At 39.5% G+C, this 13,735-nt stretch overlaps 1 protein-coding gene across 4 annotated transcripts in view; it reads left to right on the plus strand.

Annotated features, from left to right (window-relative positions):
* Positions 1–5,796: 5,796 nt before the first annotated feature.
* The window catches only part of Asb9 (ankyrin repeat and SOCS box containing 9), a 33,753-nt gene continuing 25,814 nt past the window's right edge, over positions 5,797–13,735 (plus strand). For 2 of the 4 annotated variants that reach the window (XM_046424338.2, XM_046424337.2), the window contains exon 1: positions 6,001–6,269. In XM_046424338.2, coding sequence (XP_046280294.1) covers positions 6,176–6,269 — 94 coding nt within the window. In that variant the 5' untranslated portion in view covers positions 6,001–6,175. The other 2 variants (XM_046424335.2, XM_046424336.2) reach the window with 2 other exon arrangements.

The raw sequence follows: 13,735 nt of genomic DNA on the forward strand, positions 1-13,735 counted from the left end.
AGGATGGAACAAGGCTTCATCAGGCTACTCTGAATGGTGTGTAATTTAAAATTTATGAATTGTTTATTTCTGGAATTTTTCACTTAATATTTTTAGACTATGATTGATTCAGGGTAACTGAAACTATGGAGAGTGAAATTATGGATAAGGGGACTACTGTACACCATATGACTTTTATTTCTTTGCCTGATTTAATGTTGGTATCTTATCAAATTTGTGATAGTACTTTTCTTACAAACCTTAGTACAATGATATTCAAAGTCTCAGACCCTTTGATACCATCATTTTAAATTGTTGTATCATATTCCTTAACATTTTTCAACTTGTTAGATACCTAGATTATTTCTAATTTCTTCCTTTTATAGATAACACTGTCATAACCTTTATTTTAAAAGAAGTCTTTAAAAATGATTGAAGGATTTCTTAGGAGATTTCTAGAAGTGGGATTTATATACTGAAAAACTATTTCAAATATTTATTTTATTGGTTCTTTTTAGTTATATAATGACAGTAGAATCCATTTTAATGTAATTATACTAGCATGGAATTTATCTTATTCTAATTCAGATCCTAGTACCTCTCCTCCCCCTTTCATTTCCTCACCCCCTGCTTCCTTCTCTTTATTGATCCTCTGCCATTTACCCATAGTTTTTTTTTTAAATTAATTTCTTGAGGATGTACATAATGGTGAGATTCACTGTGGTATCTTCATATATATACCTAGGAAAGTTATGTCAGATTCATTTCACTGTCTTTCCTTTTCTCATTCCCCTTCCCTTCCCTTTATTCTCCTTTGTCTAGTTTAATAAAATTTAAAATATGTATACAATAAATAATTTTAGGGGAAAAATCCTTCCATAACCAAGTAAATACCCAATACTATTTATCTATATACTTTCCCCTCTCTATATATGTAGATAGACATGCACCCTCCATATGTATGTATGTATATATATCTCCAGTATGTCTGTCTATATACCATCTGTCTCTATCACTTTTCAATTTACTGTCTGTCTTGACTCATTAAAGAAATAAGCTTGCACCTGAAAATTTTAACCTCGATGCTTTCAAAATCCCTTAAATTATTTAAATGTTTGGGTATGTCATTCAGCATTACTAATTTTTTGTTCATTTTATTAAAGAATTATTTCTCCAAAAGTTATTTTCCTCCTTAATATTTCTAACACTGCCATGTCAAATAAACATGAAATTTTTGGATGACTCTTTTTTCAGTAACAATGTTGATTGCTCAGAAGATTTGTGCACTGAACACAAAGAGAATAGCTGACGCTTCAGAGACATGGCCCAGAGCTGCCATGGTGAGGGATGAATCGCTGAGCAACTACAGTTTATCAGGGGAGGAGGCTGTCTGCACTGGCAGACCTCACATTTTCTCCCATCACAAATTCTGCCAAGGCCTGCTCTTACATGGTTGTTTTCCATTTGCATATGGGAATATCTTTTTTCTTTTAATTGCTTTTATTTTTTAAATACATGACAGTGGAATGCATCAAAATTCTTATTACACATATAGAACACATTTTTTTCATATCTTTGTTTGTATATAAAGTAGGTTCAAACCATACATATACTTTGGATGATGATGTCTGCCGCAGTCTGGCTGGGCACAATCAGGAGCCACTTGTCAAAAGAAACTAACTTTATTTTTAGAACCACACACACCAAACAAAACAGCTCCTCAGGAAAACCCCTCAGAGCCCCAACTGCCACCACCGGCTTCCCACAAGCCTCTCCCTCAACCACAAGCCTCACCACCTCCCCCCATCCTCCTGCTCTTGAGGCCGATTGGCTGGGTCGTGTGGGCGGAGCCAAAAAGTCCCCCAATGAGCAGCTCCATGGTCTGAAAGGGCAGGGAAACAGCCCAATGAGCATCACCGCAGAGGAGCCAATCAGCTAGATGTTGCTGGGCCGCTGTAAGCCAGCAGTTGGAAGTTTGCTGGCAGCTGGAAGTTTACTGGGGCCCCTTCGGCTGTGGCTCTCAACAGATGTCCATCACATTCCACGATCCTTGCTAATCCCCTGCCTCCTCCCTTTCCCTCCCACCTCTCTGCCCTATCTAGAGTTCATCTATTCCTCCCATGCTCCCTCTCCCTACCCCACTATGAATCAGTCACCTTATATCAGAGAAAACATTTATGTCTAATGTTTTTTTTTGGGGGGGGGATTGGCTAACTTAGCATTATCTTCTTCAACTACATCCATTTACCTGCAAATGCCATGATTTTATTCTCTTTTATTGCTGAATAATATTCCATTGTGTATATGTGCCACGTTTTTAAATCCATTCATCTATTGAAGGGCATTCAAGGTAAGTATTTTCTTAAGGCAAAAAGCGTACAATAACCAAGATATCAAAATTTTTAATAAAGACAGAGTGTTGTTTGTTTTATGACCCTGCATTGTTGTGCAATGGGAAGTTTCCCATGTTTCTGGGATATGTGGCCTTTGAGTTCATTAGGAATGACAATGGCATGCAAACAGATTGAGTACTCCATGTTTTGTATCTACTCATGTGTTAAAAATTTTTTTTTGTAGTTGTAGCTGGACAGAATGCCTTTATTTTATTTGTTTATTTTTATGTGGTGCTAAGGATTGAACCCAGTGCCTCACACATACTAGGCAAGTGCTCTGCTGTGAGCTACAGCCCCAGCCCTACTCATTTGTTTCAACTATAGAACTTGCATTGACTTTTTCTATCTGGTGCAGAATGTGTGAACAGGGATCCATTTCCCCTTGGCCTCACAATCCATTATGGCTCTCTGCACCAAGTATTTTATTGTTCATCTCCTAAGAGCATGTTCAGAGATTCTCCCACAGAACCACTGTGTGGTGATTATCTAGTGCCCCACAGCTATCCAACATCCATCTGTCTGTACACTTCCACAACTGTGTCATTCATGTCCTTTCTGTCTCTTGCCACCATCAGGATCTGGTCAAGGGTCAGATCAAGCATCATCCATTGATTTGAGTTCTCAAATCTCCTTATTATCTTGTAATCTATAAAGCTTTCCCCTCCCCACTTTTTAAAAATATATTTTATTTAGTTGTAGATGGACACAATACATTTATTTATTTATTTATATGTGGTGCTGAGAATTGAACCCAGCACCTCACACATGCTAGGCAAGTGCGCTACCACTGAGCCACAACCCCAGCCCCTCTACCCCACTTTTGTCTTTCCCACTGTTGGCATTTTTTGTAGAGCCCAGTCCCATCATTATGTAGACTCTCTCCTTTTTAATTTCCCTGTTTGTTTCCTCAAGAACATCACATTATTTCAGATTTTTTTTTCTTTTTTAAAAAAACACTTCTTTGTTTGAATTTCACTGTACTGTTCCTGGGAGTGAAAGCAGCACCTGATACTGAGCATGCACAGGCAGTTTTGCAAGAACAGTGGAAATAAATAGGAGTTTTGCCTGAGAAGCAGAGAGTTCCCAGTTATCAGAGAAGATGTGTAGGTTTTAAAGGGTTTGTCCTAGAAAAATTGCCAGCTGGATCAACTTGAACTCATTGGAAGTGACTTTCAAGGTTCCCCAAGGCTGTGGGAGGGAGGAAGTTGTAATCTGTGAGTGACGTGTGCCTTGGATAGCTAAGTGAGGGTGGGAAAGAGGTACTGGCTCATGTGAACACGGCTCTTGGTAAGGAATGATTGTGGCCTTGCTGTCTTCTGCAGCCTGTCATTCTTTTCCCTTTCCTAACCTGCATGAATTTCACTGAACATTCAGACCCACACTGACAAGCATAAGGGCCAACTAGAAATTAGTAAGATTGCTGTTTTCTTATGGTTTGTGGTAAGCCACCTTATAATCACAGCTTATATATTTTATCCTATATTAATTCTTAAAAATGCATGGACTCCTCTTGCAACTATGTTTAAATGGTTAAAAAAAGTGTTTCCATCCTCCTATTCACTATAGTGATCAACATAAATGTAATGAAAACTTTAAAAGCTGGTGAATTCCCTCCCAGGTACTAGGGCAACAACCTGGAAATTTTCTCTATTGTCATTTTGGAACTTAAATTTGAATATGGGAAAACTTATCTCCTTGGAATTTAATTAAAGGTAAATAAAGAAGCTGAACTGTGAAGATTTTATTAGGAAAAAATGGTGATAGTATCCAGCTTCCCCTCCATGCTCCTCTGTTTAACTTCTCAACTGGTCTATGCTGGGAGTAATATTCTCACTCTTTGCCAAATACAAGTTTAAGCTTATAGTTCTTCAATCTTTCCAGATAGAGTACTGAGGAATTTGTATGTTTATGGCCTTCTCAGTTAATTCTGCAAATAGAGATGGAGGGCAATTTGGCAGTGTTTATCCCAATTTTATGTGAGCAGCTTTTATAAAAACAATTAAAATTGGTATTGAGATAATTATAGATTCACAGGCAGTTCTAAAAAATAATATAGAGGAGCTCTCCTTGTACACTTAGATCACTTTGCCCCAATGGTAACTTTTTGCAAAATTACAGTACAATATCAGAATCAGAAATAAACATTCATATAATCTACTGATCTTTTTCAGAATTCTCCAGTTTTACTTGTGCTCATTCGTGTGTGTGTGTGTGTGTGTGTATACATGTGCCTATAGTTCTATATAATTTATCCCATGTGTATGAGCACACCTTTGACTTAGTATTTCCACTCTTGGGAATCTCTCCGAAAATATTTGCATGTGTGTACAAAGCGATCTGTACAAAAATATGAACTGCAGTTATTTTTGTAGGAGTAAAAGAAATGGTAACATTCCACTTGCTTTTCTAGGAGAATACATAAATATTTTTGGCACAATATGGAATGCAGTAGTGAATAAAGAAAGGAACATAGGTATATAAACTGAAATGTAAATATTTACCAGACAAAATAAGTGTAAAAAACATAAAACAGTATAATAATATAATTTTAAGTGCAAATGTGGAGGGATAGACGTGTGTGTGTGTGTGTGTGTGTGTGTGTGCGTGTGCGCACATGTGCACGTGTGTAGATGCATAGGATATATATCTATACATGCACAGAAGTGCATGGAGGATGTGCTTCAAACTGTTCATGATGTTTACCAAATGTTTCAACTGAGGATCCATATATCTAAAACAGTAAGGCTTCATTTTTGGAATTAAAACAAGTCTACAATCATTTCACAGACAGAGGATGTTTGATAGTAACTCAAAGCCTTCCCCAACTGGGATGAAAAATCCTCTTCCACATGGAAGAGAGAAAGATAGGAATCTAGGAGTGGCCATCAGCCTGAACCATCACCCAAGGGTGTGGTAGAAAATGGAAATTGAAAAGTCACATACACAGAAAGTTCATGTATTTTGTATAGGTAAATTGATAAAATCTTATCAAATTAATATTTTTATAATTAACCATTGAAAGATGGAGGGTCTCTTCCACACCCCATGCCACCCAGGAATCCATTATTCCAATGGAAAATTTTCATTGTTTATCTAGAAGTTAAAATGTGTGGAGGAAGGGTGAAATAGGACATTTAATGAAGTTCTTGCAGCTGAAAGGAAGAAAACAGAAGCTCTTTCCAAATCCTGCATTTTTGTAACATATAGACACATTTTTCCATAAGACACTCCCAGCAAAATTGAAACCACATGTGCAGATGGCCAGGGCGTGCTGTGCATATTACCGGGCAAGCAATTCACAGGGCTGCTGCAAAACTAGCTTTCTCAGCTCTTGGGTGCTGGAGCTTGTCTCAACACCAAGAAGCCCCTAAGTAGCAAACAGATCTCAGCACAGTGAGCAACTTTGCAGGAAGGGAGCTGTTTCCTTCACTCCCTCACCCTACTCCCTTCATTCTCCAAAAGTTACAAACTGAGTTTCCTTCCTGATAAAGTCCAAGGCTTCTTCAGTGATTGGTCTCAGTTTTGGAAAGGACGTGACATCAGCAGTTTTTGCAGACTTATGGTTGGGGGGCTGTTGTAGGCTTTGGCCAGACTCCAGCCAGCTAGGTGGTATGGTGTGTGTGTGTGCACTCGTGCGTTTCTCTCTGACCACAGGTAGTACTCACATTACCCTGCTTGTACTGTTCTCTGTTGCAGACAGTCTGACCAGCCAGCCACAGAACTGGAATTTCCCAGGAGCACGAGGAGCCTGGAATTTGGACTTTCCTAAGCAACTGAAGTGGAACGTGGACCAGGAGAGCCCCATGGCTGGTGAACAAGGGGGCAAGAATGGCAGTAAGCCCTTGGGGCCAGGAGGCTATCCTGATACTAGGCTACTTTCAAACCCATTGATGGGAGGTGAGTCTTAGGGGCTGTGAAATCAGTGTGCTGGTGAGGGTGGTTAACTTGCTTAGGAGAGAAGAGGGCTGGGTGATTTCAGTGGGTATGTTTGACATGTGTCCAGGGTGCAGTTGCTGGACAGATGTCCACAGTTTGCTGGTATAGGTCTTTTACATGGTTGTTCAAAAATGTATACACCTCTATTTGCAGTGTCCTATTGATGACACAAATTTAATTATCATAGATTATTCTCCAGTAAAAACTATAGCTCCAAACAATCATTCTTTGTGGATCATATGCATTACTCATTGGATTAGAGGATTAAAAGTAATTTATAAATCAAGAAAAAATTGAATGCTAAAATAATTATTGTATTAAAAGGTCTTAGGTGGGCTTTGGCATGTAGTTCAGCTATAGTAGAGTTTGTGCTTTGCATGCACGAGGCCCTCGGTTCAATCCCCTGTACTGCAAAAACAATAAACAAACAACAACAACAACAAACCACAACAACAGTAAAAACGTCTTGGATAGTTGGCATAAAAGGCTGAGTTTATAAATGATGTTGAAACACTGAGCACTGATTGATTCACTTTAAAAGGAGAGGCATGAGCTTCATCTGTTAGAAGAAGTTTTCACCTCTGTGTAGAAGCCCACACATACAGGCACTGTCACTCTGTTGTGAGCATTCAGAAGGTGCTCTCTGGTTGAAAGGATTCTGAAAAATGGGTCTAGGCATTTGAGGATAGATTATAACACTCAATTTTGCAATTACATTCCTGACACTGGTAGGCTGCTCACAATATTTTTCAACCAGGGGACAAACAACAGGGACTCTGAAGTCAGCAAAGAGTTATTAATCTCCTACTTCACTGGAACAAATAAAATACAAAATGCATTCCCTCTGACTGAGCAGAGAAATCTGCTCACTCATTCATTTATTCATCCGATTTTACTCACAAAACAAGTGGAATACTCAATGGTGAGTAGTCTTTTCATCCACAAAGACAAAACTGAATTAGTCAGTGGATACATTGAGCACAGATCTGAAGTGTTAGGGAAGCAGTGTGGCACCAAAAATCACCATTTTAAAAAGAATTTGTTAAATATATGTTTTAAGTAGCAAACTAATAACTATGGGAAAGAATCAGTAATTTGGTTGACTTGTACACAGTTATTTTACAGCTAAGTATTATGTTGATTTTCATTTCCACGTGGGAAAGAGGAACTAGCCACTTTTCACTGTTCAAGGTTTCTAAAGGTCCTAATCCAATGCTGGTTGTAGCAGGAGGAGTGGGTGGAAGTGGGCAAGTGTTATACTCAAAGGTGTGTTGCTTAGAAAGTGAACATGTTATGAGAGCTAGAATGCAGAATGTTTTAGGGAGTCTAGTGAAGACAAATTTGGAGAGATGGGACCATATAATGAGGCTTTGAAAGCTAGGTGGAGGAATTTAACATTCATGAGCCAGGGAGTTGGCAGGTGTTGATAGTTCTGGAGCAGAGACCTAGCAGTAATCAAGGATGTAAGTAAATGAACTGAGTAGCCATAGTTAGGATAGACTGTGATGGCATCACAGGAGATGCTGCACTAATGCACTGGTTCTCAAACTTGTGTACCTCAACTTCAACTGGATAGGTTGCTATCCAAAAATGCAGGTGGTGGGCTGGGGATGTGGCTCAAGCGGTAGCGCGCTCGCCTGGCATGTGTGCGGCCCGGGTTCGATCCTCAGCACCACATACAAAACAAAGATGTTGTATCCGCCGATAACTAAAAAATAAAAAAAAAAATATTAAAAAAAAACAAAAATAAAAAAAAAAACAAAAATGCAGGTGGTGAGGCTTCTGATGAATTGGTAGGTCTGTGGTGAGGCCTGGGAACCCTCATTCATAGCAAGCTCCCAGGTAATGCTGATGGGGGTGATCAGAGAACCACTACACTAATATAAACATAGAAAGTTACATTTGGATCAAACCTTGGAAATAACAGAGAAAGGGTGACAATTTCAAAGAAAGAATAATCAGGCAATATTGCTTGATTAAATATAAGGGCTCAAAGAAAGAAGTCAGCTCCAAATGGTAAAGTTGTCAAGCCTAAATTAGTGTCAGATAGGAGAGCCTGATAAAAGGCAAGTTGGGAAGGAAAGTTGATTTTGGAATGAGTGAGGAAGGGAGGATGTTAACCATAAAGAAGTATGAAATTATGGCATTTGCTGGTAAATGGATGGAGCTGGAGACTACCATGCTAAGTGAAATAAGTCAGTCCTAAAAAAAACAAAGGCTGAATTTCTTTCTGATGCTGACATAATGCAGGGAGGAGGGAAGAATAGAAGTCCATTGGATTAGACAAAGGGGAATGAAGGAAGGGTGGGGGTTGGGAATAGGAAAGGCAGTAGAATGAATGGGACATACATTTTCTATGTTCAAATATGAATATACAACCAGTGTAACTCCACATCATGTTCAATAACAAGAATGGGAGGTTATACTCCATATATGTCAAGATACATGTACTGCCATGTATAACTAAAAAGAACAAATAAAAAAGAAAAAAAATACTAATAACTATGCCTTTTAGACAGCATGAGGATACAAGAATGAGACTGGGAAAAGTACAGGTTGGGAGTCAGACCTCAGAATATTTTTGTGCAGGGGCTGTGGTTCAAAGTCAGTGAAAGAACAAATTTTCTGATGGCCAAGAGCTGAGAGCCAAGGATTAAGCCCTGGGACAGACCTCTGGTCAAGGATGTGGGACCAGTGAGTTGGACAAGGAAGCAGGAGGAGACTCTGGATGTTGTAATTCCGCACGGACTAAGGGAAGAAAAGTTTTCAGAGAACTGCAAGATACAAGGATAGATTCCTGGACACCTTTGCTTTTTCAACTCCTCCTCTGAATCAGATTGACGCACTCCTACTCACACCTTCTGCCCCCAGCTGGGCAACTGTTGCCATGAAACCCTCTTAGTCTTTTTCCCAATTCCTACTTAAAGTGGAGTCATTCTCTGCTTTGCACCAGTCTTGCACTTGGGATAAAACCTCAGTTATAGCTGGTTGCATTTGTTTATGCTTCTCAAGTTTTGACCTTGGTGAAGTGTGGAATGTGGAATACTCAGAGTGCTGTTTCCAAATTGCCATCCAGAGAAATTCAGTTCTGCTGAAGCATGTCCCCTGGCACAAGGACAAGTCAGAGGGAAAATAGGGCCCAGGGATGGTTCATCTTGGGGAATTTTGCTGCTCCCATCTTCACCTGCAGGTTCTTTTCTCTGCCTCCTTCTCCAGAAGGAGGGAGGAAAGGCTGTGAGAATGGGCAGCCAACTCTTTATAGAGAGATTTCTTTAAAGATCGACTCTCCTGTCCCAAGAGCAGGGAAAGAATATCTCTTTCCTGAAAGTACCTTGTTATGAGTTGAATTGTGTTCCCAGAAAAATACATTGAAATACTAACCCTCCATCACACAGAATGGGACCTCATTTGGAAATAGGGTCATTTGTTTAAATGAAGTTATACTGGAGTATGTGGGCCTTTAATTCCACATTACTGGTATTTTTGCAAGAATGGAGAAGACACTTAAAGGGAGAATGCTGTGTAGTTACAGGGGCAGAAGTTGGAGTGAAGCATCTACAAGCCAAGGAATGTCAGGGATGAGTGTTGGTTGACTGAGCTGGAGGAGGCAAGGAAGGATAGCCCCCTAGAGCCTTTGGAGATAGCATGGTCTTGCTGACACTTTGATTTCAAACTTCTAATCTCTGGAACTGTGAGATAATAAGGTTTTATTGTCTTAGGTCCACTTAGTTTGTGGCACTTTTTAATGGCAACCCTAAGAAACTAATTCATATCTAGTCCATAGATGCTTTGGAAAATACATTGGAGGATAAACTAACCACCACAACTCAACCAAATACATGACCACTCTTCCCATTTTCAGTATTTGACCTTTGGATTTTTGCCTGCAGGCTTACACCTGTAAGAGGAATTTCTTTTTTTCACTCTATTGAGCCACCCTGTAGAGTTTTCACATTTAAACAGAAAACAGATAGGAACAGGCATTGAATGGGGAAAAAAATTCATTCTCTTATGGTGAATTCTTAGATATTGGTGGACCTCATCAGGGTAAAGTTTTCTGAGGGAAATCTGTCCGTTAAACAGAATAGGTGATAATGTAAAATTCCTATGGAGAATGGAGAGAGAGCAAATGAGTGAGTGAGCAACGGTGGATGATGGAATTGGAAAAAGAATTGCAGTGGGCAGGTGCAATTTGCCCAAGAGTTGTCTCAGTGGGTCTTTCTCTTTGCCTCTTTCTGACTTTGAGACTCCCATTTCTCTTTTGCATTTATCCTGGAATCAAATTAAGGTCCACTGTGATTGCAAACACAATACCCAGATCCTCTCCGATGTTGAATCATGCCACCGAATCCATCATTATCATGTTCCAAAAACCAGAGGCAAATGTGCCTATCCCCTCAGGACAACCCAAAAGAGAGGTCTTTTCTCCTATTGACCTTGCAAAATGTTTCCCGAGATGGATAGATTAATGCCACTGCCCAGCCTTCACTAGTGCTTTTAGCTTCGCTAATAGCTCTTTCAGAATGTACCAATTAGTGCATTTAAAATCTCTGCTGAAATAATGGAAGTTTTAGAAATCATTCCAGAAAGTGCAATAAAAATGAAATAGCCTTCCTAATGTGCAGTAGGTTTGATAGAGACATGAGTTTCTTAAAAATGTAAATTTATTGGCACCAATTAGAGGACTTGTGGAGTGGTTTTGTTATGAGAGCTCCCTGCCCCATTTTACCTAAGAGATATGCTACTGGATCTGTGGTGCTGCCAGTGACCTCATTTTTCATCTATTTTTTTTGGCAGAAAAACCAATATGTGCATGTAGATAATGACCCTTGAGTTTCAAAGACTTTGGTGGACTCAGTGGAAAAGAGTATTATAATCTTCAATCTCCCCTTTATCCATGATGCTCCTACTGTGAACATCATCCACATTTTGGCAGGGAAACTAGGTCCCCTTTTCTGCATAGTTGGCTGTTTCTAGCTGTCAGTTAGCAGGAAGGCAGGTGAGGCTACTTCTGGTCTTAACTAGACACATGATGAGCCTACAGCTCATTGCGTGCTTGAGGGATAGGCCCTGGGAAATGCTGGAGGAGCACCAAGTCCTACCAGGTTGTTTTAATCAGCTTTTTCACTGCTGTGACTAAAAGACCTGACCAGAACAACTGTAAAAGGAGGAAAGGTTTATTTAGGGGCTCACAGTTTCAGAAGCCTTAGTTCATAGACAGCTAGATCCATTCATTGGGACTTGAAGTGAGGCTGAACATCATGGTGGAAGAGTGTGGGGAAGGGAAGCAACTCACATGATGATCAGAAAGGAGAGAGAGAGAGAGAGAGAGAGACACTCTACTCTCCACTCTCCACTCTCCAAATACAAAATATACACCTATAGCCATGCCCACAGGACTCACCTCCTCCAGCCACATCCTACCTGCTTTCAGTTACCACTCAGTTAATCCCATCAGGGGATTGATTCACTGATTGGATTTAGGCTTTCATATCCTAATCATTTCTCTTTTAAATCTTGCATTGTCTCACACATGATCTTTTGGGGGACACCTCACATCTAAACACAGGCAGACCCTCATTTGAATTTCACAAGGTGCAAGTCTCTGCTAATCTCTTCACTGTTTTCCAGAGCGAAAGAGCAAGTGGACTAATCTGTGTTGCAAATTATGGTGTTTGCTAAACTGTATATGTGTGTTTGTGTGCGCTCATGCATGTATGTGCATGCACACACAATCTGTGTGCTCTGAATGTTAGAAAAATATTAATGTATCCATTGTCACTATTCCAGGTTTTTACACAATTATTCAGTTTGTTCCGAGACCTGCTGAGGGCAAAGATCTTGTATAAATATGAGATGGATTGACGCTTCACAAGAACCCATGCTTTTCTTTTTGGGCAGTAGTATAGGATAGTGTGACAGGCTTAACAAACCCTAGATCAACTTTTTAAGTTAGGAGGGGAAGCACTGCCCCATACATTACTGATGGGAATATAAAGTGGAATATAATATCAAAAGGCTAAACATTGTATCATTATTATCATATAGCAGTTCCACTCTTAGGTATAGACACAGGAGAATTGAAACATACATCCTCCAAAAAAGTGTACATGAATGTTTTTAGCAGCAAAGAAGGAATGAAGACTAATGTATGCTATAATGTGGATGAACCTTGAGACATTAGACACACAAAAGAAGCCAGTCATAAAGCAACACATATTGTGTGGTTTTGTTTACATGAAATGTTCAGAATAGGCAAATCCACAAGGACAGAAAATAGATCAATGGTTGCCAGGGTTTGGGGGAAGTGCAAATGTGGAGTGAATGTTAATAGGCATGGGATTTCATTTTGGAGTGATGAAAATGTTCTAGAATTGATTGTGGTATCGGTTGCACAACTCTGTGAATGTAATGAAAAGCAGTGAATTGTACACTTGAAATGGGAAAATTGTATAGGATGTGAATTATAGCTCAATGAAGCTGTTAGCTAGCTAGCTAGCTCGATATGGACATTGGTATTGTCAGCCCCTTACTATGTGTGCCAGGACAATCCTCTGTACTTCTCAGAAAGACGCAGACTGTCTGCTCTGCAGATACTATCTTCTCTCTGTGTGCAAAACATCAGGTAGCTTTTGCTTTTCTCTCAGAGAAGTACATAATTCTATTTTCCCTAAATAGGAAAAATAATGGTTCAATCATGAACAAGTAGAAAGTAAACCCCATTTTTATCTACATTTAATAATATAATTGTAATATTTTTATGACATCTGAACAGTTACAATTTAGGACCCCAAATAAATGCTTAGACGGTTTAGACTGTCAGCTCTAATAATCTTAGAGCTTTAAGAAATTTGAGGACTGTGGCAGCTCTATTTCTTAGCCGCTGAGCACTTGGAAGAAAAACTGGACTAATCATCACATGTAGTGATCCATTAGGATGCACTTGCAAATCTGTTTAAAACTGATTTTCAAAACCTTCCTTAATTTTTGTTTTTTTTCTTTCTGGCTCAAGATTTTGTGTAAATGATATTTTGCATTATCAGGACCAATGGAGTGCACTTAGTTGTCTTTTTAATTCTAATTGGGAGCTAAATATTTTCATATCTGTAGACTGGAATTTAGATTCCAAGTCCTAGAAACAGCAGTATTGTTGCTGAATTAGGAATCTAAAAGAATGCTGTGAGACACTGAATGAGCATGAGGATTTGGGGGTGGGAAAAGACATCCACTTAAGGTACTTTGCCCTAAGATCTTAGTGATCTCACAAGGAAAGCATTGGATGGGCATGTGTAGGTGGCCTCATTCCGCTTCCTTCCTCTTATGTACTCGATACTTAATGAATCCATCTGGAACGATGGTAATTTGCTCACTGGGACAGATTTTCCGGGGCACTGATGGCTCCAGGTGGCAGGCAGGCCATAACCACC

This window comes from Marmota monax, unplaced genomic scaffold (assembly GCF_021218885.2).
Source record: "Marmota monax isolate L192 unplaced genomic scaffold, Marmota_monax_Labrador192_F-V1.1 WCK01_AAM20220418_F8-fsc00089, whole genome shotgun sequence".
In the NCBI taxonomy this organism is placed as follows: Eukaryota; Metazoa; Chordata; class Mammalia; order Rodentia; family Sciuridae; genus Marmota; species Marmota monax.